Source organism: Sitophilus oryzae, unplaced genomic scaffold (assembly GCF_002938485.1).
Source record: "Sitophilus oryzae breed Bouriz unplaced genomic scaffold, Soryzae_2.0 scaffold_813_pilon_pilon, whole genome shotgun sequence".
NCBI lineage: Eukaryota > Metazoa > Arthropoda > Insecta > Coleoptera > Curculionidae > Sitophilus > Sitophilus oryzae.
In genome coordinates, this window is record NW_022147432.1 from 6221244 (window position 1) to 6248444 (window position 27201).

At 29.0% G+C, this 27201-nt stretch overlaps 1 protein-coding gene and 3 long non-coding RNA genes across 4 annotated transcripts; 1 reads left to right on the forward strand and 3 right to left on the reverse strand.

Annotated features, from left to right (window-relative positions):
- Nucleotides 1-4574: 4574 nt before the first annotated feature.
- LOC115889379 lies at nucleotides 4575-9081 on the reverse strand. Its single transcript, XR_004051441.1, has 8 exons — nucleotides 8997-9081; nucleotides 8661-8932; nucleotides 8365-8597; nucleotides 7897-8099; nucleotides 7201-7322; nucleotides 6648-6825; nucleotides 5965-6136; nucleotides 4575-5473 (listed from the first exon to the last, which is right to left on the reverse strand). It is a non-coding gene; the product is annotated as an uncharacterized LOC115889379 (long non-coding RNA).
- Nucleotides 9082-9649: 568 nt separating this feature from the next.
- LOC115889380 lies at nucleotides 9650-12831 on the reverse strand. Its single transcript, XR_004051442.1, has 3 exons — nucleotides 12709-12831; nucleotides 10176-10890; nucleotides 9650-9895 (listed from the first exon to the last, which is right to left on the reverse strand). It is a non-coding gene; the product is annotated as an uncharacterized LOC115889380 (long non-coding RNA).
- Nucleotides 12832-15562: 2731 nt separating this feature from the next.
- LOC115889358 lies at nucleotides 15563-16173 on the reverse strand. Its single transcript, XR_004051431.1, has 3 exons — nucleotides 16030-16173; nucleotides 15739-15953; nucleotides 15563-15669 (listed from the first exon to the last, which is right to left on the reverse strand). It is a non-coding gene; the product is annotated as an uncharacterized LOC115889358 (long non-coding RNA).
- A 7357-nt stretch (nucleotides 16174-23530) lies between these two features.
- On the forward strand, nucleotides 23531-25532 carry LOC115889374 (U-scoloptoxin(05)-Sm1a). The gene is made up of 4 exons (XM_030909354.1): nucleotides 23531-23712; nucleotides 23842-23997; nucleotides 24128-24271; nucleotides 25137-25532. Exons 1-4 carry the CDS (start codon nucleotides 23655-23657, stop codon nucleotides 25343-25345), a joined length of 567 nt encoding a protein of 188 aa, XP_030765214.1. The 5' UTR covers nucleotides 23531-23654; the 3' UTR covers nucleotides 25346-25532.
- The last annotated feature ends 1669 nt before the right edge of the window (nucleotides 25533-27201 follow it).

Here is a 27201-nt window from a genome sequence, read left to right on the forward strand (position 1 = left end):
CGTAGGGTATTTTATAAAAAAATAGTAGCCACTGCGAAAACCGCTACCTCCTATCTCCGTTCATAAGGAAGAAACACTATAAAACATGAGATACCCATGTTAAACGGTTTCGTCATTTCCACATTAGTTGCAATTAAGGGCTTTCTCGCTTATTAGTAAAGAACACTAAATGTCGAACTCGTTACTTAAATGAACCCATTATTTTTTTCTTGAAAGCAAAGATACAGTACACAAAATTGTCATGGCCCTCTTAGTTTCCATGATCAATGTATTGCAGTTTTACACACACCTCATATTATATAAGTATTCTGGAAAAAAAATAAAAACAGATTCATATACTTAGGACATATTAGGTGGAACCAGAGATAAAGCAAGTTTTTTTTAACATTTTCATCACACACCCTGTATACTTGTTAAAAAATAATCTTAAAGCAGAATTAATAATTTTAAAATAATACAAATAAAAATTGACATAGGACCATGGCGAAACCAATTTTGATCTATTTAATTTTTAAATGAAAAGTTTAAACAATAAAGAACTAAAAATACAAATATGTACTAAGAACAATGAGATAGGGTATAGCAAAATTTGTATTAAACTGTTCTACCTCTAATTAAAAACTGTGACTTATGGTGGCTTGTGAGAAGATACACTAATTTCCTGACAAATATACGGGCTGTCCCATTAATAGAAACTAAACATTGGTCGATATTAAAAAAACTATTTAAATTATTTAAAGAAATTAAAAAAGAAGTTCCATAGCAATTTGTTTTAAAATTTATTGATAATTTGTCAGATTACTGAAATAGGAGATGCATCTGAAACTGTAACATTTTCAAAATCACCCTGTATCATAGAAACTAAAATGGGACCGTGGCAATTCTATTTTTCATAAAAATCAAGTTTATAAAAATCTCAATGTCCTATCCTTACTAATGAGCGAGAAAGTTCAATTGGACAGTCTGTACAACATTATTGATTGATATACTTTTCCTAACAAGCGCCAATACTTTCAATAAAGCACACAAAGTGGAAATGATAAAATGACAGAAAATACACTCATGAGGAAGTGACAAATATACCATTCATATGAGTATACCAAACATTGCGTTATAATTTAGAGCATAGCCCTTAGTTTGTCTTTGATTACAATTTGAATAAACATTTTAACAATGAAAGCTTTTACAAGGTTTGTTGTTTATTTTCCATTGAAACTAATATAACATTAAAAATTGCATAAATTAATTAATCGCTCATCGCATGAATTAAAATTATACAAAAAAAACTAAATTGAATAGTTGATAAATAAATAAAAAACATATTAAATAACAAGTTAAACTCCTAGTTAACTGAAATTTTAAATGGCTTTAATATGTGCTTTAGTATTACCGGCATATTAATTATATATAATATATTAATTATTCTACAAAATTAACTTTTAAGCTAACCTCTTTGCTTTTAAGGTGTTTGAATGAGTAAGAATCGATTAGGCAACCAGTAATACTAAAATATAAAGAAATTGAGATAACTATTTTCAGATGATTTTTCTATGTAAAATGAGCTTTATATAATTAATTTACGCAATTTTCTATTGGAGTACAGTGGTGGATTAATCATTATACAATTACAAATCTTAATCCCATCACTGACTAAATATTTAAAGATTCCAAAACTACAGTTTACAGTCTTAAAATTAGTTCAGATAATTGATAAGTGCTAATTAAATAAATTATTCCAGAAAAAGCTTGCGAGATGCATACAAAGCAACAGTATCAGCTCATAAGAATGTTATTTAATGTAATTTATTTGTGTCGAGTAATTTGAAGTAGTAATTACCTAAGCATAATTTTTTTAATATATTCTACTTTCAAATATCTAGATATATTTAATTTCTAAATATTCACAATGCCACAATTTTGTTATTTATAAAGTATATTATTAATAAAATTAAGGGTGTTTTATTTAAATAGCAGAGAAAGATATTATATTATATTTAGTTACTAACATATAAAGTATTTTAGTATAATTTGTTTTGGTCTTCTGTTATATAAAATATTTTCAATTAGAAAAAATACGCCTTTATAAAATTGTGAAAGCTTTAAAAATGTACAGGGAAAATCTAAAATAACAATAGAATTATAAATATAAAGCAAAAATATATTAAAAACAACCTGTGTATATCTAAGAACTGGCTTTAAAATATGGTCTACTGTAACTTGTAGGTTTTCTAAAAAAAAAATCAGTGAAAATCTCAAACTGAAGACCTAATATGATTATTTTTGGAACATTGGGCCTCTCTGTAGTAATATAAATTATTCTTTTTTACCTACTAAAAAAAAGATTCTTAATTAGCTGATTAATTATTAGACACGACCAAAAAATATTTAAAATGAAAAAAGAAATGACTGTAAACGTAGTGCTCGGAATCTCTAAAACGCTTACAAAATATAGATGTATACAAAACATTTACAGAACAAAAATACAGCAATAGATCACAATAATATATAGAAAACAACAGATAATACCATTTGTACAGAAATAGTACAATATAATCGAATAAAAATGGCGTCGGCAATGGCTATGAAATGAAGATCGCTGTCATTTTATATATAAAATTATATGGGAAATGTAATTGATGTTCATTTCCAAGCCAACTGGACGCCGTTTTTTTTTCGATCATGAGTAAAAATGATACTTTTTGCGGCGAGACACTAAAAGTAATTCTTACTCCGAATAGAACATGTTCTTTTTTCAAACGTTATAAATAATGTTTTAAATGGTTTTAAACAATTTCAAACGTTGCAAAAAATATTAAAATATTTAAAAGTAATATGTTGTAAGTAATTATATATCGAGAAACTATGGTTACGCTTGTTAAATTTGACACTTAAAGTCAGTTTGATAATAATTTTTGCACTTTTGTGTTTAAGCGTAAAAATTACTTTTTTATATGTCAATCTTTGTCATCATGTCGCAAAAATTAGTAGTTTTGTGACGTTTGAAAAAAAAACATATTGTATTGAAATACTTTAATGATATCTCTTTGATAATAATAGGGATCTTCAAATTTATTTTGCTTAATAAATGTTATAAAGTAATACCGTATGATGAAAAAAAACGGCCTCCAGTTGGCTGGGAAATGACGATCGATGACATTTCCCATATAAATTGACAGTGATCTTCATTTCATAGCCATCGCTGACGCTGTTTTTTCTCGATCATACGGTATTTATTTTCAACAAAAGATATTTGAAAATATTTCCTATTACAGATAGTAAAGGTAAGCTATAGATCACTATTCTTAACAAAATATTAAAAACAATATTTATAAAATTCTAATACACCAAATAACATACAAAATTAGAATTAAAATATATCTTTTTGTGACATTTAAGTGGAATGAAATCTATGTCAAAAGATTTTAAATGTTGAAGGACCAACTGAAAAAAGATATATGCCACATATAAAACTAGAATTATTATTTTTGTGTAAAAATGTGTTTATCTTAAAATTCTATATTTAACAAATATGTATATACAATGTTAATTTTTATATTATGACTTATGATATTTCAATTGATCCTACAATAAATATATTATATACCCTACCCCCTTTTACATATTTTCATATGTAAAATTCTTAAATTTTAGGAGATAAAGTTTGTTTCATATTTTATAAATAAAATATATAGCAATTAAAAAGATAAGATGTAATTAATTAGCTTAAACGCAAGTGTAACGATTTTATTAACACATAGCAAACAGCAGTTTGTATTTTTCAGAGATGAAGGGTCGTAGAGGTCTAATAGATATGTTAAATAAATATGACAAGAGAGACATTTTAAATACTAAAACTGAGAGAAAAAAATACTACTGGAAATAAGATTTTTTTTAAATAATATGAACATTATCACAACATTACATAAGATCGATTAGGCAACCAGTAATACTAAAGGTTAAAATTCAGGTATTTATTTTCAATTGAACTCTTCTAAAATAATTAATTCATGCAATTTTGATTGGATTAGAGTGGTATATTAACTAGTACAAACATTAAAAAACATTGTATTTAAAAAAAAATACAATTTTAGTATAAATATACTTGAATCGCACAGTATATCTACGAAAAATAATTTTAAAATGTGTGCTCACAATATATTTGTTAAAAAAATTAAAATGAAAATATTAAAAAGAAAAATATTTTTATAAGGAATGTATCTTTTATGAAAATGTTAATAAAAAAAGCGTTTGCTCTTGTAAAGACGTTCTGAGGACATACTGTATATAAAGAGAATTCTGCACATAAAAAAGAAAACAATGCATGAAGTGCATTGCTCTCTGTGTTAAAGAAACAAACTTTATCACTAAAATTTAAGTCCAAATAGATATAAACATAAATGTTTTAAAATCATATAAATTGATTAAAAACATCTGTGTTAGGGTACCAAAAATAATTATCAAAAGAAAAAAAAACTATATGAACACAAGTATCCAAAATTAATTTTGTAAAAAAAATTATTTCAAAAAAAAAATAAACACTAATAAATCATTTCTACTGGGGGGTTTGACATTAGTATTCAATAATCACATTTCATTTTTATGAAAAAATATTAAATTGACCATTAACTATTAAATTATCATCCGGTTGAAGATATAGTTAGTTAAATTCTATAAAATTTAGTTTTGCGTTAATACAATAAATGAAATATTAAAAAACATAAACTTTAAAACCAAAATAATACTTGTGTTCATAGGGCTATAGTGACGCAGCTGCGCAAGTATAAAAATTATAATTTTGATAATATGGAATAAACTTAGAGAAGCTTAGGAAAATATAAATAATACAAGATAAACATAAATTGGAAATGATACAAGCCTATAAAGATTGTTTTTTAATTATTTTAAAAAATACCTTTGACGAAATCCAGAATACAAATTATAGTTATTTAATAACAATTTAATGATGGAACTGATGGAAGTAAATATAAGATAGGTGAGATTGAAAAAAAGCTTGAGATGAAAAATTATAACAGATTAGTATCATGTTGCTCAACATATAGATTATTGCATTGATTTGAATGATTTAAAATTAATCAAACGTCCCTCAAACTAGAGGCAACACAAAGCATAAATATAAAGACAATATCAACAGAGATAATGGTCCTATTCATAAAATAAGGTGTATTGCTCTTAACTAGTGTTTTATATTGCAAAAACTTAAGAAAAAAAAGGTTTCTATCCAGATTATCAAAATTTTACAAAAAATTAACATTAAAATGACGCCTGATATAATTATATAGTAAGAGGATAAAAACCAATAAACAAATTTATTGAAACAATAACACTATTAATGAAGCTAACGAACCTTGGTGAAGCATTGAGGAGTATTGAGTCTGCTTTATGTTGAGAGAAAGAGGAAAGTGAGGAGTAGGAGCAACTGTTGATATCCATTGTTAAGAAAATGCAGAGATATCTAAAAAATAAAATAAAAATAATATTAAAAAAAAGGAATAAAACGATCTATGTAAAAATGAAAATAAATATATTTTTATTAATGCAATAACTATGTTTTTTAAATTAATAATTTGTATATACCCTATGAGAAAGAAAAAAACAGCATTATAGTGGCTTTTGAAATAACAATTATTTCTGCCAGGTAGACCACAATATATCATTTATAAAAATTGGTATAAAAATTAAAGAATGAAATGTTAAAAAATTCAAAGCTCATATTTTTTTAAATTAAGGTTTTCACCTTTGAATAATAATTGGTATGTTTGAAATCTTTTTCCTTTTTTTGATTTAAATATTTTTGACAAATTTTTATATCAATTTTTAATAAATGACACATAGGAATAGACGTTGACCTCGAGAGACCTGTGCAGCTTGAATATTATGAAAACTTATCACAATTTTCAAGCTTGTCGATGAAATTTAGTAAGAAAAAAGAGATAAATAACTTACCATTGATAAAGGACTGCGACCACTTTTCAACAGCTATTAAGTACAGTCCTAAATGGTCTTTCTGAGTCTTTTCCTGCAAGTTTCATTCCATTTAAAGCTTTTTGATGTCCACCATAATATTTGCAGATAGTACGGCTTGTGTATTTTTAACAGCAATTGTCCCAGCGTATACCTAAAATTCCAAAAAATATTAAATAAATTTTTACTATACAAATTTTGGAAGATTTCTGAAAACAAGATTAATAAAAACAAAACAAAAAAGATTAATTAAAATTATATTTATTAAAATATGTATATAGCATTTATTGCGTTTATTCTAGTGGGAACATTAATATATCGTCAATGTATGTGTGACGAGTTCTGCAATTTTAAACCAGTTTTGAATAGCGAATATTGACAATTTGGCGAAGGATTTATTAAATAGCTAATTGTGTGCTGTAATCAGTATAAATTGTGAGAAAATAAATCCGTTAAGTATTTTTATCGTGAGTTTAAATTAGTGGATCCACGGAATCCGTAACAATATGCAACCAGTAATACAGTATCAGCATTTTATTTTGTCCTGCCTATTTTTAACAGTTGTTGGCTTTTCTAATATTGGAACAAAAGCGCTCGAATATTAGAAAATTTAAAATATTTTCAAGCTGTCCAATGAAATTTTATAAGATAGATAAATAACTTACCATTGATGAAGAACTGGATCCCCTCTAACAGCTATTAAGTAACAGCAGTTCAAAATGGTTTTCCTAGATTTCTTCTGCATAAGTTTCATCCCATTTAAATCACTTTTATGATCACCAATCATATTATTTGCAGCTAGTATGTCTTATCGGTTTCTAATAGCAACAGTCCTAAGTATGCCTAAATAAAAAAAATATATATTGGGTAATTTTTTATTATAGCAATTTTTGAAGCTATCAGAAAACAGACAATAACATAAATTATGTTAATATTTAGAACTATGTAACATAACAAAAAAATAATAGACATATTTTATATTAATTTGAATAAGTTATAGTTATATAAAATTAAAAAAAAACTTTTATTGATAACTTCAGAAATGATATAAAAAATTGTAAAATTCCTTCATAAGAAAATAAAACATTATTATAATGAGTTAATAATAATAAATTATTAATAATAACAAAAAAGCTTGAATATGATGGACAATTTAATAAATTTTCAACATTTTCAAGCATGAAATTTAATAAGAATAAGTTGATAGACATAACTTACCAATGTTAAAAGGCAACAGGTGTTGAAGTCAATCCAGTAAATGGCATTTTTCTGTGTCCATTAAAACTGGAACTTGAACTGGAAACAGAAGCTATCAAACCAACACCAATTTGTACAGCCCACTAAAAATAGAAAAAATAAATAAATAAATTTTTATAACATCAGTTTCTCCTCACATCTTTGAATGTTGAAAAATATGTTTTTTTAAATATTTTATGTAAATATTAAAAAAATACAACGCAATAGTAACTCTAACATATTATCAAATATTCATAGATTTTTACAAATAGAAAACATATTTTAACTAGTATATTATACTATATATCTGATACAAATTTGTAAATAACTACAGATATTGAAAAAAATCTACATAGTATATAAAATGCTAATGTTTATCTGTGTGTCGTCTGTATTGAAGTAACGACTTGCTCTAGAAAGTTGCTTTTTTTACTAAAAGATAGCTAATTGGCTCTTCTAAAAACTGTCGTCGCCGGATTTTTTGTTTTTCATTTAATTAAAAAAATAAATAAATAGTTTTTTTCCTGACATGTCGTGGCGTTTGCGCCAGGCGTCAACTAGTATATTAATATATTTTCAATCTCAAACTTATTTTATTTTGAATTTAAAGCCTACAATTTTGTAGTTAGACACATAAATTGTAGCCTTAAAAATAATAAAAAAATAAAAATAACTTACCATTTTCATAGCGCAACGGTAATGAAGGCCAATCAATCCAAATACTATTGATTGTATCTTAAAATTGTCATTGGTGGGTAAGATTTTCAGATCATTTTATGCAAAAAATTCCTTGGCATTCCTTCAACTTATGTACAGTAGTAACTCATTTGCAGATTTGTAACAGCAACTATTAACACCCAGTACATCACTCGAACAGATATCTAAAAATAAAAATAAACAAATATTAATAAGTATATTAATTTGAATCAATGTAGAAAATTAAAATAAGAAAAGATTGTAATATCAATATAGATAGGCAAAATACAAAATTAAGTTGATTTGAATAAAAAAATTCTCCTAATAACTTTAAAATTAAATATTGCACCTAAAGCTATTGAAATATACACATTATGTGTAAAATATGTCATAAATTCCAAACTTTCCAAAAACTTTAATAGGAAAGAAAATAATGTGAAAAAAACTTACCATTTTTGAGAGATATCTGCGTTGCTGAAGTCAACTTAGTGTCCTGTATCTACTGTAGAATAAATTGGTCATTTGTGAGCTTTTTCCCAGTTTAAATTATGTCAAAACTTCTTTGGTGTTTCTAATAATTCATCCAAGTTGTTATAACAGCTACCATTCTACATTTCCACCAATAGATATGCTTGGATAATACATAAATAAATGAAACTTGATGTCCAAGATACCAATAACAACTATAAAAAAAAATAAAAGTTGTGATAATTATTTATTTTTTGTAACTAGATGAAAAATATTACCTTAATACAGTTGCTCCAAATTTCATTCAAAAAACTTCCGTTACATCGAACAAATCATCCTCTTTTTCTCGAACATCTTCTATCTCCTTTCCTTCTATTTCATAGCAATCCTCTTCCATCTTCTCTGTCCTCTTCTATTTTGCAAGTCTCACCAATTCTTATTCAACTACTTATATAACTAACTTATACAATTTCAGGCGTCTTACAAACATTTTTTAAAAAGGGGGAAAAGGGATATAATGCTACAATAAACGACTACGCTGCGCACCTACCTAAAAAAAGAAAATCATTTTTTTAGTCAAAGAAAATGATAAATATAAAGTTATATAAATTTACCTGATGGCATCTAGAAGATGGCCCTAATCCTGCTGTTGTCCCCCAAAAAATTCATTCCAAAGCAGTTTAGTACTAAAAAGATTTATGCAAGAACAAACTGAATTTAATTTTAGTAACAAAAATAAATTACTAATACTACAATTCTCATTATAATGTAAAATTACATTATTTACTAATTTACGTTTAATTAGAAACCACTATTAAAAAAATTAAATAATATTATCAATTTTAAAATTAAGACGAAAAATAGTTACATATTTCCAAATATAATAGAAAAACAATATGCTACCTAATTTTGTCTCTTTGGAGTTATTTTTTTATTACCATTATTGCTAAAAAAACTTTATATTAAAGCCTTGTATAGAGTAAGAAAAAAAGTAAAAATGAAATATAAAAATTGCAAATTAAAAAATGAGTACTTAGTGCAACATTCTGTAAATGTAGGGAACATAAAGTTACTGCTTTGGAACCACGACGCGAATCGACTTTTGAAGTTCTCCAAGCCATACTGTATCACCTGTAAGAGAAAAAAAAATAATATTAGAATATTTCTAACAAATACATATGCTAGAAGAAACAAAAAAAAGCTATAGACAACAAAAAAAAACAATGTAAAAATATAAAAACTCACCATCACATCTTGCTTAGGTTAATTTCAGTCCCACCATAATAATTATACGGCGAAAAAAACAGTGGCGTCTCACTGCTATGGGGCACATCGAATGCTCCCAACTCCATGGACTTCGGCCGATCCTGTAGAGTTGACAATAAACACGTTTTCCAGGTATTCGACGGTGCCTGGAACAATCCGAAATTTTTTGGGACTGATCATATGCAGCATGTAGATAGAATTTCTGACTTCTCAGTTTTTTAAAATCGCGCTGCGAACCCGGGTTGTCCTAAAAGAATGAAAAAAAAATTAGTTATATAAGTAACTACAAGTTAAATTAGAATTTAAACTTATATCTACTATAAGTTTTAAAACAGTTGCTCTAATTACTATATAAGTTATTCTACTTTAAATTGAAGCTCATGTATGTTGTAACAAAAAAAGTAAAATATACAACACTTATATAAAAAGAATTTTGACTGCTATATGGTGCAATAAAAAAGTTATTTGGTAGAGAGTACAGTAAAAGTTTACAATTTAAAGAAAGTGATATAAAAAATTAGACTTACTTTTAACAGGTTTAAGTTAGGCCTGGTTATGCTCGCCTCCTACCGACATTTTCTGCCTTCAAAATTCGACGCGGGGCAGACCAAGAGAAAAAACAAAAAAATGTTTCCACGACCCGCCTGCGAGTGTGTGCTGGTTGCCTTCCTTATGCAGATTCGACCCATTGGTCGACGATTAAGCCTCACCAGTCAGTTCCCATCCCAATTAAGCCGCCTCGTCTGGGGTCACCCTCGTCACCCGTGGGACGGACATCCACCGGGACCCCCTACAGGCGGACCCCCCTCATCATCTTCAATGTGTCCGATATCCCGCCCCCTGCCCCTTCGAGGGTCACGGAATACGTGCACGAAGAAGTCTCGGAGCTTGGGTGCCAGGTCGTATCCGGCCGAAGCCTCTAGCATTAGAACACCTAGCTCGTAAACCAGAGGGTGGTGACTCCCTTGGGTACCTCTGCATGCTACACAGGTCATCGATGCCCGAACATCAGGGTTAGGGGGTGACCCAAGAAGTCTCCTCTCTTGGGGAAGGCCGCACCGCGCTCTGGAGTCATCTTAAGCCCGGGAATCCACACCGACAAAAACACTGTTAACCAACTGCATCAGCTAACGAAATTCACTAATGTTGAATTAGGAAATTTTATTAACCAACACAGAGAGCTAGCAATGCTCGTGTGAGTGGGAAAGGAGTGTGTGGTGTTGTAGTATTAATATAACGCGCCTAAAAAAAGAAAAAATATTGGGATACCTATAAGAATCAGGGTTGACAAATATCACGATATTTATATAAATATCAAATATCGGATATATATCTCATATAGATATCCGATATATATATGAAGTTTTGATATTTATTTTTGTTTTTACTTTTTATGTAAAACTGCGTTTAGTATCAAGTAAAATCAAGAGCTCAAGTAAAATATTTTTATTTCAACTTAATAATTGTTGCTTTGCACATGATAGGAACAACATGAAAACAAAAATATATAAAAAATATACAGAAATTCTAAAAAAATAAACAGAACTTCTAAAAATAAACAGGAATTCTAAAAGATAAACAGAAATTCTAAAAAATAAACAGGAATTCTAAAAAATAAACAGAAATTCTAAAAAATAAACAGAACTTCTAAAAAATAAAGAGGAATTTTAAAAAATAAACAGGAATTCTAAAAAATAAACAGAACTTCTAAAAAATAAACAGGAATTCTAAAAAATAAACAGAAATTCTAAAAAATAAACAACAATTCTAAGAAATAAACTGAAATTCTAAAAAATAAATGGAAAGTCAAAAAAATAAACAGATATTCTAAAACTAACAACAAACAAATTTATATTTGATTTATTAATTTTATTAATGGTAAATCATCGTCAGATTCGTCAGAGTCAATTGGTACTGTTTCTTGCAAAGTTTTTGGTAGATTTGAATTGTCCTAGATCCAATCAATATTATCTTTTTTGTTTTTTTCTTTCTGATTATTGAGTTTTATTTTTTTTATAAATATCATGATATATATCAGGGTATAAATATCATAATATATATCAATGATATATATCCGATATATATCATTGATATATATCATGCCAACCCTGATAAAAATATTATCGAACACCTATAAAAATATTACGACAATATATAAACAGGTATATTTATTTTAAATGAAAAAAGAGATGCTCCATTTATACCTCAGAGCAATATTTTATAAGATTTTTCCTTGATTATTATACCAAAAATGTCAATAATATAAAGATGTTATATGATCTAGGGAAAAAAGGGATATAAATTTGATGAATATGGTCAAAATCCAAAGAATTTTTCCATGATGTAACATATAAAAAAAATAAAAATACACAAGGAGTTTTTAGAGTTGTAACATATTATTTAGAGCTAAAAGTTAAACCTCCAGTGTTTCAAATAAATAAAAAATATTAAAGTTATATTTTTTTAACAATGAGACATCCTATATATTTTATTACATTTTTAGTTTCTACTATGAAGACAAAAAACATTTGGTCAAAATTTACCTCAAAATAATCATGCTTACTGTTTTCGAAATATTTTATGAACCTACCTATTTAAAACTTAAATACAAAAAACCTACTCATTCAAAATATTATTAAAATGCGCATATCATATTTTTAAAAAATAAAGAAAACTCTAAGTATGCCCTATAAAAAGAAATTTAAATTAAAAATAGCAATTTACAAAAAATCAAGACATCGAATTCCAACAGGCGGCCATTTTATTTAAACATTCCTTGACCGAAAAAATTAAACAAAAAGTCAAAGATACATTACGTAATTTACCAAAAATGTAGTACTATTATTTTACCCTTATGTAACATGCAGTATAGAAAGGTACCGAAAATACCTAGTTTTACATACTTATTCATTAATCTACGTATATTATTTAAACAATATTCTTAAAAATTAATAACTTAATGGGGAACATTGAGAAGAAGGCTGCCATGATGGATATTGCGAAATCCAAAAATTTTGAACTAAAATATCTCAAAAAATACATAAAATTACGGGTACTCACTTTTTCAGGAGGCTAAGCAGGGCACTAGTAACAGATTACGCATAAATTGTGTACACTAAATGCACTTTTTCGTCAGAAAATTTAAAAAATCGATGCAACCGACGGGAGGACGTCCAGATCCTTCAATTGCAAACGACCAAAATAGGACCGACGTTGCCAGATTGAAGTCATTCGTAAAATTTAAGCTGCTCATAAACTTAATCTATTTATTACTAATAAAATTGTTTATAGAAAAATTCTTGTAAATTAAGTTTAATTTCGTTCTCAAAAGTTATTATTTACTCTATGTTCCACTGAAATCGTTTTTTTTACGTAAGGTAAAATATTTTTATTGTCATAAATAAAAATAAATAAGTAATTATAAACATAAACATACAAAAATCATAAAATAAACATAAAATGAAGCTGTTTAAATACATTTTTAATGCTATAAATACATCGAAACCAAGAAGAAAGACTATAATGTTAGTACGTAAGTACAAGAAGAAATAAAATAAATTTCTACAAAACAACATTACTGGTACTTGTTTTATTAAAAATATATAGAAATGGTCTTTACTATAGTGCTAGTGTAATTTAAAGTGTGCTAGTACAATTTAAACTCTTATAATTTCACAAAAATCACATAGAAAAAAAGATTTTCGACATTTTTTAACAATCCGGCAACATCGAACGAGAATAAAATTCAAAACCTCCACGCCACCGAAACTGACCAATCACGATCGTGTATTTTTTGCTCTTGGATGCCTCGATTTTAACTTTTTTAAATAAACATGGATGGTTTTTATTAAAATTTCAGTAGAATATGCTTCTTAAATTAATTAAATGATTTGTGTTTATTTGTATTTATTCCCTCCAGTATAAAATATCATACAAAACTTATTTTATATTGAAATTATCTGGTACGCACATAATTAGATGAACTATAAAATCATGCATTTCTTTAATATTTTTACAAATTATCAAGGAACAAGTGTTTTTATTCAATAAATATCCCTTAGTTTAATATGAAACTAATTCTATATAGTTAAATAGTAAGAAATATGAGATAAATTATATAAAAAATAACTTAACATAAGTCTTTAACTTGACTCAACGTTGACAGCTCTTACCGGATGTATCTGTTCAACTTTTGGCGTCACAATTTTCAAATTTGAAATTTAATTAAGCTGAAAAATCCCTTATTTACAAGAAAAAAATATATTAATAAGTACAAATTAGGATAAAAAGCATTTATTACTTAGGACAACTATATATTACAATACTTTTTGTCTTCTGAAACAATGTTTTTTTAGATAAAATATCATTATTAAAAAACAAATCTTATTTAAAAATGGCTTTATTACTAAAAATTTAGTTTTTTTAATAAAATATTATATTTAAAAAAAAGGTGTGAATACACTGTCGGCTTTGAACCTCCCATACTATAACCGTCTTGTCTGAACTGGCAGACACAAAATACTTTCCATCTGGTGAAGATGCTACATTTAAAACCCAAGAGGCATGAGCAGATATCGTTCCAATTACATGGGTCTGTTTTCTGTGAAAAAAAATATAGATAAAAACGAGTTACAAAGGCTAGTTTAACTAATTTTTAACTTACACATCATATAATTTTATATGCCCTTTCGTCAGAGGCTGTTAATAATAGCTGATTGTCTGGAGAAAAACACAGATATAGTCTATAAAATGAATAACTTTGAATTTTGACCGTTATTTTTTACCAACATGGCAAATATAAAATCCCTCTGTCAAAAAAGTTACTGATATTCTTTAAATTGAGTGCCTGAACGAATCGGATAGGTAACTCTTTTTACTTTCGTGAAATAGAAAAGGAAAATAATAAAACAAGTGACAGTTCTTCCTCTTCTTGCAAAAATCAACACGAAATGTCATAATTGACAAAAGTAAAACGTCATCAGCTTTTGACATTTCTAAATATTAGACCAATGCCGTCTCTAATAGAACAGCCACGGAGCGAGATTTATGACGTCACGCTAGTTAGATACTACGGATTAATAAATATGTTGTAGAATACATGGAAAACATAATTATTCCTCATATTTTTGGTTTGTATTTTAAAAATGATATAGTTTACATGAAATATATATAATACACAGTTAATAAATACAATATAATATATACCTATTTATTGTAATAAATACTTTGGCAAATAAAACTATGAACCATACAAATGCAGCAAATGTTTTAAAATATACAAATAATGAATAGGTAGTACATAAGATAATGGGTAAAATGTAAAATATATTTTAAATTTTGGGGTTTCAAAATCGATCTAATTTAACAAAAAACATTCAATATCTACTAATAGTGATGTATTATTATTTGCATTCACAAAATTTATTTATATAGTATAATGTTTACTGCAATTAATAAACTAATATAAACTTGTCAAAAGATGACCACATATTTTTTTTAAATTATTATTCTTAACACAAAAACTATATACATTGACTATGGAGTACGATTTCAGCCATATTGTAAAACATTTGCTGCATTTGTATGGTTCATAGTTTATCTGCCAAAGTATTTATTACTATAAATACGTATATATATTGTATTTATTAACTGTATATTATGTATATTTCATGTAAACTATATCATTATTAAAATACAAAAAAAAATACGAGGAATAATTATGTTTTCCATGTATTCTACAACATATTTATTACTCCGTAGTACCTAACTAGCGTGACGTCATAAATCTCGCTCTGAGGCTGTTCTATTAGAGACGGCATTGCGTCAGCATGACCGCAAGTTGCTAACTTAATAAAATTAACACTAGAAAAGCCCGCGGGAACTGTCAAATTCAAAGTTATTCGTTTTACAGACTATACCTGATATTGGCATAGCGTGACTCTCTAGAGTGTGCCATAATTTGTTAGTAGCAACGTCAAAAATTTTAATAAAACCACTAGCTATGTACTGTCCATCGGTACTCTAAAAAAATATATATAAACATATTAATTCTAACATAAACAGTAATGGTTTACTAATTGGTTCACTCACGTAAGCAATGCTCAGAGTAAATTTTCCTCTGGTGTCAAATGACTGTTCTACCGCTGCGGTTTCAACGCTATACTGAGTGATTTTGCCCGAGTGGCTTCCAGAAATGATGTGTATATTGTCCGGACTGAACGCAACCGTCCAGAGATCTACAGGTCCCACATCAATATTCGCAATTTTTTCTCATTTTTCTAGGTCCCATATTCTCATTGACGAATCTAATGAGTTCGAGCAGCACACCAAAAGCAATAATATTAAACAAAACTTTATCTGTGTATAGACCTAAGTACTTACATTTTTCATTGTGACTCATGGCAACTGATACCACACCTAATGTGAATGCCCTTCTAGGTTGTACTTAATTTAAGATCCAATTTATCGTCGAGCAGCTCCCAGACCTTGTCTAAATCATCTAGGGCTCCTCTGTTACTATGTAGTCTGTTGGAGGTTCATCAGACATGCTTTCCATAAAATCAATAAAATGAAAAATATAGGAAATAATATACAAGTACTGATTTCTTTCGAAAATCGACAACTTTGAAACTATGAACTCTTCCTGGACACAAACGGTATATTGTGAGACAGGAAATTGTAGAGAGAAACAAGCCCTATAACATAGGATACAACATTTTAATGAACAGTGCTTTCCATAAAATCAATAAAATGAAAAATATAGGAAATAATATACAGGTACTGATTTCTTTTGAAAATCGACAACTATGAAACTATGAACCCTTCCTGGACACAAACGATACATTGTGAGACAGGAAATTGTAGAGAGAAACAAGCCCTATAACATAGGATACAACATTTTAATGAACAGTGCTTTCCATAAAATCAATAAATGAGAAATATAGGAATAAATAATATACATGTACTGATTTCTTTCGAAAATCGACTTCTATGAAACTATGAATCCTTCCTGACACAAACGGTACATTGTGAGACAGGAAATTGTAGAGAGAAACAAGCCCTATAACATTTTAATGAACAGTGCCTTCCATAAAATCAATAAAATGAAAAATATAGGAAATAATATACAGGTACTGATTTCTTTTCGAAAATAGACATCTATGAAACTATGAACCCTTCCTGGACACAAACGGTACATTGTGAGACAGGATATTGTAAAAGAATGAAACAAGCCCTCTAACAGATACAACATTTTAATGAACAGTGCTTTCTATGAAACTATGAACCCTTCCTGGACACAAACGGTACATTGTGAGACAGGAAATTGTAGAGAGAAACAAGCCCTATAACATTTTAATGAACAGTGCCTTCCATAAAATCAATAAAATGAAAAATATAGGAAATAATATACAGGTACTGATTTCTTTCGAAAATAGACATCTATGAAACTATGAACCCTTCCCGGACACAAACGGTACATTGTGAGAGACAGGATATTGTAGAGAGAAACAAGCCCTCTAACGGATACAACATTTTAATGAACAGTGCTTTCTATGAAACTATGAACCCTTCCTGGACACAAACGGTACATTGTGAGACAGGAAATTGTAGAGAGAAACAAGCCCTATAACATTTTAATGAACAGTGCCTTCCATAAAATCAATAAAATGAAAAATATAGGAAATAATATACAGGTAGATTTCTTTGAGAAAATAGACATCTATGAAACTATGAACCCTTCCTGGACACAAACGGTACATTGTGAGACAGGATATTGTAGAGAATAAACAAGCCCTCTAACGGATACAACATTTTAATGAACAGTGCTTTCTATGAAACTATGAACCCTTCCTGGACACAAACGGTACATTGTGAGACAGGAAATTGTAGAGAGAAACAAGCCCTATAACATTTTAATGAACAGTGCCTTCCATAAAATCAATAAAATGAAAAATATAGGAAATAATATACAGGTACTGATTTCTTTCGAAAATAGACATCTATGAAACTATGAACCCTTCCTGGACACACAAACGGTACATTGTGAGACAGGATATTGTAGAGAGAAACAAGCCCTCTAACGGATACAACATTTTAATGAACAGTGCTTTCTATGAAACTATGAACCCTTCCTGGACACAAACGGTACATTGTGAGACAGGAAATTGTAGAGAGAAACAAGCCCTATAACATTTTAATGAACAGTGCCTTCCATAAAATCAATAAAATGAAAAATATAGGAAATAATATACAGGTACTGATTTCTTTCGAAAATAGACATCTATGAAACTATGAACCCTTCCTGGACACAAACGGTACATTGTGAGACAGGATATTGTAGAGAGAAACAAGCCCTCTAACGGATACAACATTTTAATGAACAGTGCTTTCTATGAAACTATGAACCCTTCCTGGACACAAACGGTACATTGTGAGACAGGAAATTGTAGAGAGAAACAAGCCCTATAACATTTTAATGAACAGTGCCTTCCATAAAATCAATAAAATGAAAAATATAGGAAATAATATACAGGTACTGATTTCTTTCGAAAATAGACATCTATGAAACTATGAACCCTTCCTGGACACAAACGGTACATTGTGAGACAGGATATTGTAGAGAGAAACAAGCCCTCTAACGGATACAACATTTTAATGAACAGTGCTTTCTATGAAACTATGAACCCTTCCTGGACACAAACGGTAGACAGGAAATTGTAGAGAGAAACAAGCCCTATAACATTTTAATGAACAGTGCCTTCCATAAAATCAATAAAATGAAAAATATAGGAAATAATATACAGGTACTGATTTCTTTGAAAATCGACAACTTTGAAAACTATGAACCCTTCCTGGACACAAACGGTATATTGTGAGACAGGAAATTGTAGAGAGAAACAAGCCCTATAACATAGGATACAACATTTTAATGAACAGTGCTTTCCATAAAATAAATAAAATGAAAAATATAGGAAATAATATACAGGTACTGATTTCTTTTGAAAATCGACAACTATGAAACTATGAACCCTTCCTGGACACAAACGATACATTGTGAGACAGGAAATTGTAGAGAGAAACAAGCCCTATAACATAGGATACAACATTTTAATGAACAGTGCTTTCCATAAAATCAATAAATGAGAAATATAGGAATAAATAATATACATGTACTGATTTCTTTCGAAAATCGACTTCTATGAAACTATGAATCCTTCCTGGACACAAACGGTACATTGTGAGACAGGAAATTGTAGAGAGAAACAAGCCCTATAACATTTTAATGAACAGTGCCTTCCATAAAATCAATAAAATGAAAAATATAGGAAATAATATACAGGTACTGATTTCTTTCGAAAATAGACATCTATGAAACTATGAACCCTTCCTGGACACAAACGGTACATTGTGAGACAGGATATTGTAGAGAGAAACAAGCCCTCTAACGGATACAACATTTTAATGAACAGTGCTTTCTATGAAACTATGAACCCTTCCTGGACACAAACGGTACATTGTGAGACAGGAAATTGTAGAGAGAAACAAGCCCTATAACATAGGATACAACATTTTAATGAACAGTGCTTTCCATAAAATCAATAAAATGAAAAATATAGGAATAAATAATATACATGTACTGATTTCTTTCGAAAATAGACATCTATGAAACTATGAACCCTTCTTGGTCACAAACGGTACATTGTGAGACAGGATATTGTAGAGAGAAACAAGTCCTATAACATAGGATACAACATTTTAATGAACAGTGCTTTCTATGAAACTATGAATCCTTCCTGGACACAAACGGTATATTGTGAGACAGGAAATTGTAGAGAGAAACAAGCCCTATAACATAGGTTACAACATTTTAATGAACAGTGCCTTCCATAAAATCAATAAAATGAAAAATATAGGAAATAATATACAGGTACTGATTTCTTTCGAAAATCGACAACTATGAAACTATGAACCCTTCCCCACATTGTGAGACAGGAAATTATAGAGAGAAACAAACCCTATAACATAAGATACAACATTTTAATGAACAGTGCTTTCTATAAAATCAATAAAATGAAAAATATACGAAATAAAATAAATGTACCGATTTCTTTCGAAAATCGACAACTATGAAACTATGAACCGTTCCCGGACGCAAACGGTACATTCCGAAACAGGAAATTGTAGAGAGAAACAAGCCCTATAACATTTTAATGAACAGTGCCTTCCATAAAATCAATAAAATGAAAAATATAGGAAATAATATACAGGTACTGATTTCTTTCGAAAATCGACAACTTTGAAACTATGAACCCTTCCTGGACACAAACGGTATATTGTGAGACAGGAAATTGTAGAGAGAAACAAGCCCTATAACATAGGATACAACATTTTAATGAACAGTGCTTTCCATAAAATAAATAAAATGAAAAATATAGGAAATAATATACAGGTACTGATTTCTTTTGAAAATCGACAACTATGAAACTATGAACCCTTCCTGGACACAAACGATACATTGTGAGACAGGAAATTGTAGAGAAACAAGCCCTATAACATAGGATACAACATTTTAATGAACAGTGCTTTCCATAAAATCAATAAATGAGAAATATAGGAATAAATAATATACATGTACTGATTTCTTTCGAAAATCGACTTCTATGAAACTATGAATCCTTCCTGGACACAAACGGTACATTGTGAGACAGGAAATTGTAGAGAGAAACAAGCCCTATAACATTTTAATGAACAGTGCCTTCCATAAAATCAATAAAATGAAAAATATAGGAAATAATATACAGGTACTGATTTCTTTCGAAAATAGACATCTATGAAACTATGAACCCTTCCTGGACACAAACGGTACATTGTGAGACAGGATATTGTAGAGAGAAACAAGCCCTCTAACGGATACAACATTTTAATGAACAGTGCTTTCTATGAAACTATGAACCCTTCCTGGACACAAACGGTACATTGTGAGACAGGAAATTGTAGAGAGAAACAAGCCCTATAACATAGGATACAACATTTTAATGAACAGTGCTTTCCATAAAATCAATAAAATGAAAAAATATAGGAATAAATAATATACATGTACTGATTTCTTTCGAAAATAGACATCTATGAAACTATGAACCCTTCTTGGTCACAAACGGTACATTGTGAGACAGGATATTGTAGAGAGAAACAAGTCCTATAACATAGGATACAACATTTTAATGAACAGTGCTTTCTATGAAACTATGAATCCTTCCTGGACACAAACGGTATATTGTGAGACAGGAAATTGTAGAGAGAAACAAGCCCTATAACATAGGTTACAACATTTTAATGAACAGTGCCTTCCATAAAATCAATAAAATGAAAAATATAGGAAATAATATACAGGTACTGATTTCTTTCGAAAATCGACAACTATGAAACTATGAACCCTTCCCCACATTGTGAGACAGGAAATTATAGAGAGAAACAAACCCTATAACATAAGATACAACATTTTAATGAACAGTGCTTTCTATAAAATCAATAAAATGAAAAATATACGAAATAAAATAAATGTACCGATTTCTTTCGAAAATCGACAACTATGAAACTATGAACCCTTCCCGGACACAAACGGTACATTGTGAAACAGGAAATTGTAGAGAGAAACAAGCCCTATAACATAGAATACAACATTATAATGAACAGTGCTTTCCATAAAATCGGCGTCCATTTGGTTGGGAAATGACGATCGATGACATTTTCTATATAAATTTACATATAAAATGACAGCGATCTTCATTTCATAATCATCGCGCTAATGTCATTTTTTTTTGGATTAAACGGTATTATTTATTAAATGAACAAAAATACGAGTAGCGGAAAAAGGGGCCAAAAAAACAGTGCGGTATAAGGCATTATTAAATATAATTTATATAATAAAGGTATTATTTATATTATTATTTTAAAACTTCGCACAACACGTGAACACTTATTATGTATTTTTATAATCAATAAAATTAAATAGAAATAAAACTCTAGATTGCTATAATTAATCTAATTGCTCTAGATTATTATTCTACGCTTAAAAAGTGATTTATGAAAAATTCAGAAAACTAAAAGAGGCGTGTCCAAGATTCTTCTTTTTTTTAATTTTTAAATGCTGTATAGCTCCATATCATGTTCATAACAGGTTTTATAACATTACATTAAAATTACGTAGGCCTAAAAAATGCCTTTTAGTCCCCGTAATTATAACTGTAGAATCTGCAATATTAATATAGATACCTTGTTTAATTCTGCTTATACATATATTGCATTAATTTTTCTGCTACCTTAAGATTTTTCTATTCTTACACCTAATTTATGTGATTTTCTTAGCATATATGATTTATAAACAATATTTTTCCTAATGGAAGGATATGCAAGTTTTAAGATAACTTAAAATTTATTCTCCACATCACAAATCATAATATGTGGTAGATAAGATATAAAAAAAATATAAGAAATATCTTGATATAAATCACAAACTAACTTAAGTCTTAAGTTGGTCTGTGTATAAATTTAAATCTGATAAGCTCAAAAATGAACCTTCACCATATTATCAAGATCTTGGAAAGAAATTACCGTAAATTAAGAAAAGAATATCAAAGTACAGGATATTATATAGATACTGTAATGTATTCTACGACACAAACCATATCCCTTCTAAAGAGAAAAAGATAAAACATAAAGCTTATTCTAATTTATCAGCATTCATCGATAAGATATATTCCTACAATTGCTATTAATCTTCTAACTTGATATTTTTAAGAAATTATATGATACAAACACTATAATCAAACCAGGTAAAAAATGTTACCTCTATCTCACTGACTTGTATTGTGCTGTAAGACTCGTCATGCGGCAATACCGACAATACCGTATGATCGAAGAAAAAACTGCGTCAGCGCTGGCTATGAAATGAACATCGCTGTCATTTTATATGTAAAATTATATGGGGAATGTCATCGATTGTCATTTTCAAGCCAACTGGACGCCGTTTTTTTTCGGTACTTCAATATACGGACACATAATTGATATAATCAAAACTATTGTTACTATTATTTGTTAGCTGTAATTAAATAACTAGAAATTAAACAACTTGGATGTAGGTAAAAAATAAGGTGTCATATTGATGATACAAAATAATTCTAATATAAGAAAAAATCCGTAAATGATAATTTTTAGTTCAAATGTAAAAATATATAAATAAATAGTATATTATTATTACAATATTATATTACTTACAACTCCGATTATAATCATAATACCTTAGCTTCACAATCTCCATTATCCTTCTTACCTTAATTTTTGACATCAAGATAAATCTGAAACTATATAAAATTAATTATAGAATTTGTACTATTACTGATTCTGATTAACACTCAAAAAAACATTTGAACCGCGAAATTCGAAAATAAACTGCAATTTAGCAAAATCGACAATGTGCGCTTGCGTAGTATCAATGATCAAATGCAGCAAATATGGGCTTCATGCATCTTATCTATGAGCAATTGCAGCAAATAGACACAAAACAAGACACCATAGATTCGATAGAATCATTGTTAGTTTATATCGTTCATGGTCTTTTTTTTTTTTTTTTCCTATTTTTGGCCACTTGCCTGTTACGACCTGGTTACGACATTCAGCCAGCTTATTTCTTAATATTTAATTAGCGTTTAAAATCGGACAAATACAGACTCACACACACATTTAACACCCATGTCCGAGGCCGGAATCGAACCGGCGACCTTGCGTCTACTAGAATGCGGCGCAATCATTTCGACCACAAGGCCGACAAACATGGTCTTTGATTATGGTTTATATGCATAGCAATTGCCAGAAAAAAAATAAGAATTAGGTTAAAATCAACACGAAAACAACTTTATTTTGTTTACAATTACAAAATTAAGACTATTTAAAAGGGTGTGGTTTTATATTGATTGGAAAACTTATTAAACTTAATAATTTGACTGAAAATGATCTGGAAAACAATTATTCTGATAGTTGCAAGTTTGCTATCGCTCTTTGACACTTGTAAGTATCCAAATTCGAAAATAAAACTACAATTTCGTTTTATGTTAAAATCTACTACTTTAATTTAGTTGGTATTAAATAAATAAAATATATTAAGAGTTAAAATGTTTGTTTTATACAAATTTATAGCATTAGCTCTTAACTGTTTTCAATGTAACGGAAGCAATCCTCTGAGGCCATTTCAATGTAACGAGTGGCTCAGTTCTGATATAGATATTAAACCTGAGTCCTGTGACAAGGTATACGATGCTAAATACTGTATTAAACATACAGGTCGTTTCGAAGGTACAAATATCGCAATTTCTTGGCATCTAACTGTTTTAACTAAATCGATAAAGTATCTGTTATTAACCTACCTATAATTCTTCCCTAAACTATCTTTTTTTAACCAAAACTAACATTATTTACTAAACAGGCTGGTGTATAAAGTGCTATCAGTGTTCAGGGTCTGAGAATATCAGTTGTACTGACTCAGTAATTCACACGGATTCCATAGAACCACAGAGCTGTGACCATGTGTACGATGCCCAATATTGCATCAAGTCTACTGGTTTGGGGGGTACTAATGCCTTTAACTTTTTTGGTGGAACATCGCTTGATAGTTTTTTAGCACTTTTGCATGTAATCTTGTTTTAGAAGCACAATTTTTAACTGGTATTGCTTTTTTAATAAATAATTATAGTGTATCTAACTTCGGTGGGTGATTCTACAGATAAATATAAAACAAAAAAATCCTATGAACATATACCCTAAAATGCTTCCCGAAGAAGTTACAGCCCTCCCAAGGGTAAATAAAAATAGTATATTTTGTTTATTTTTAAGACCATTGGTAAACAGTTTTTCTTGAAATTTGATACTCTAACACATCTTAATGCTGAAGCGAATGGCGATAGTGTAGAATTCTGTAACAGCCCTGAAGGGGTACTTTCCATTAGGGTAGATAGTACTACTGGTGTTACTTCTTTTGTCCTTATATATACAGTAATTTCAACAAATGAGAATTAAAGCTAGTACTTTTTTATGTTTTTATTTTGTAGAATCGCCCATCAAAGTTAGATAAACTATTTTTTTGACACCCTGTATAGTGTTTCTTAAAGTAAAATGCTATAAATAAGCTTAGATGTGCCCTGATATATGAATAACATTGATTGTTAGTCAGTTGCAATAACACAATTAGACACTACAGGGTGGCCCCAAAAAATATCCCCCCTCAAAAAAAGGTTTCTGGTTTGGGATTTTTACCGTTTTGGAAAACTGGGTCGCCCTGTATGAACTTCTTATATAAAATTTTTGCCCTCTAAAATGTAGCTTTGTTTTACCTTGATAACACCCTCTATACATATATATTTAGATGGTAGTGAGGCTAACATAAAATTGTGTTAAAATTTTTCAAGAACAAATTTAAAAACGAATGTGTTTTTTAGGAGGAATAGGTACCAAGAGGTATTGTTCTTCAGTAGATTTAGGAAACTACTGTCAGTACGTGAAAAATCCAGGAGATATACTAACATACAGGTCCTGTGTGTACACTTGTACAGGAGATGGCTGCAATACATCTAGCATTAGGTCGTCAAGTTTGTACTTGATTTCAGTACTAACTATTTGTGTCTTAATACACAAGTTCTTTCTTTAAATAATTGACATTGTGCGATATTAAAGACGTTTTTGTGTGATGATAGTTCAAAAGTATTTATCATATTCCGTCCTGGTATTATTCCAATAGTGATATTTTACTTATTTCAACAACAAATTTATGTTTTTGTACCTAATTTTATATATTTATACATGAAAAATAGTGTCTTAAAAATAAATAGATTCTACTGAAAAATTCTACTTGTTTTGTTTCATTAAAAGCTCTGTTTTTGGTAGTAGTATACTTTATTAATAATAAACAAAAAGTAGTTCTGGAAAAAACGGCGTTACAGTAGCCCCTAGTAGTTGAAATGACTCAGGATATTTAGCACGCGCTGGCATGCAATTTTCTGTTTCATGTTCTATTTCCGATTATACGAAGATCGCCCTTAAATTGTACAGGGTGTCTAATTTTGGTTGAAATCATACGGTATCTCCGTTATTAGTAAAGATATATAAGATGCCGTTTACACAAACCTGTCCCACTTTTTTGTCAAATGAAAGATGCTGTAAACAAAATTTTCATAGCCCTTTTCGTTTCCAAGCTACAGGGTCTTCTCGAAATTTTAGCAATTTGGGACAGCCCCCGTATCTCCGTTATTGTGGATGATATCGAGAAGGTGAAAACTGATTCTTGCAGAACTTTTTACGTAGAATACAGTGGCGTAGTCTGCTTTTCTACGATTTTTTTTTTGAAAATATGAACTAAAGTTATGTTTTTTTCAAATGGAACACCCTGTATATTTATAAATCATATGATCCGTCTTGCTAAGAGCTTCTCAAAAATATATTTCACTTTAATATTTTTATTTTCACTATTTTCTGCAATATTTAAAATACAGGGTGGTCCGAACTGTATTCCGGAAACTTCGGCAGCATATTCTGCAGATAAAAATAAGTAAAAAAAGTTCGTATAAATGTATGTCCTAAAATGCTTACTTTCAGAGATACAGGGTGTAGTAGTTTCATTTTTATTTCGATTTTTTCTAAATAATTTCTGAAGTAACGTCAATATTTGGATGAAAATTGGTATTTTTTGCATTGAGAAATTTGATTTTGGTGTCAATATGACTCCTACTAGTAGAGGGCGCCACCTACATGTGTTTTAACTGTTTTGAAGCGTAATAACTTTTTGTTCGTACCTGTATAACACTACCGACCGAAAAAATATACATCTCTGTGACTTTTTACGTAAAAAATATCCCTTGGTAAAAATCGCTACGAGCAACCGTTCTTAAGATATTTAGAATGGAAATAGACAATACATGTCATTATTGACGAAAAATAAACACGTTGAGTAGATAGTTATTTCACTGAAATAATAAATTTGCGAAATTTTTATTTTTTAAATTAATCATAAAATTTTCTGCAACAAATGATGATAAAACAGTTTCTGTTGAACTTTTGGCACAAGAACTTTTCAAATTTATGATTTCAGTCTAATAACTATTTAGTCAACATGTTTAATTTATGTCAAGGATGACAGGTACTGATAATTTCGATTCCAAATATCTCGAAAACCATTAGATACTCGTAGCGATTTTTACCAAGACCTTCTTCACATAAAAAACGTCGTATTTTTTTACTCAGTAGTTTTATACAGGTACGGACAAAAAGTTATTACTCTTCAAACCAGTTAAAAAATATGTAGGTGGCGCCCTCTACTAGTAGGAGTCATATTGACATCAAAATCAAATTCCTCATGTCAAAAAACTTCCAGACACCAATTTTCATCCAAATATTGACGTTACTTCAGAAATTATTTGGAAAAAATTGAAATAAAAATGAAACTTCTACACCCTTATCTCCGAAACTAAGCATTTTAGGACATACATTTACACGAACTTTTTTATTTAT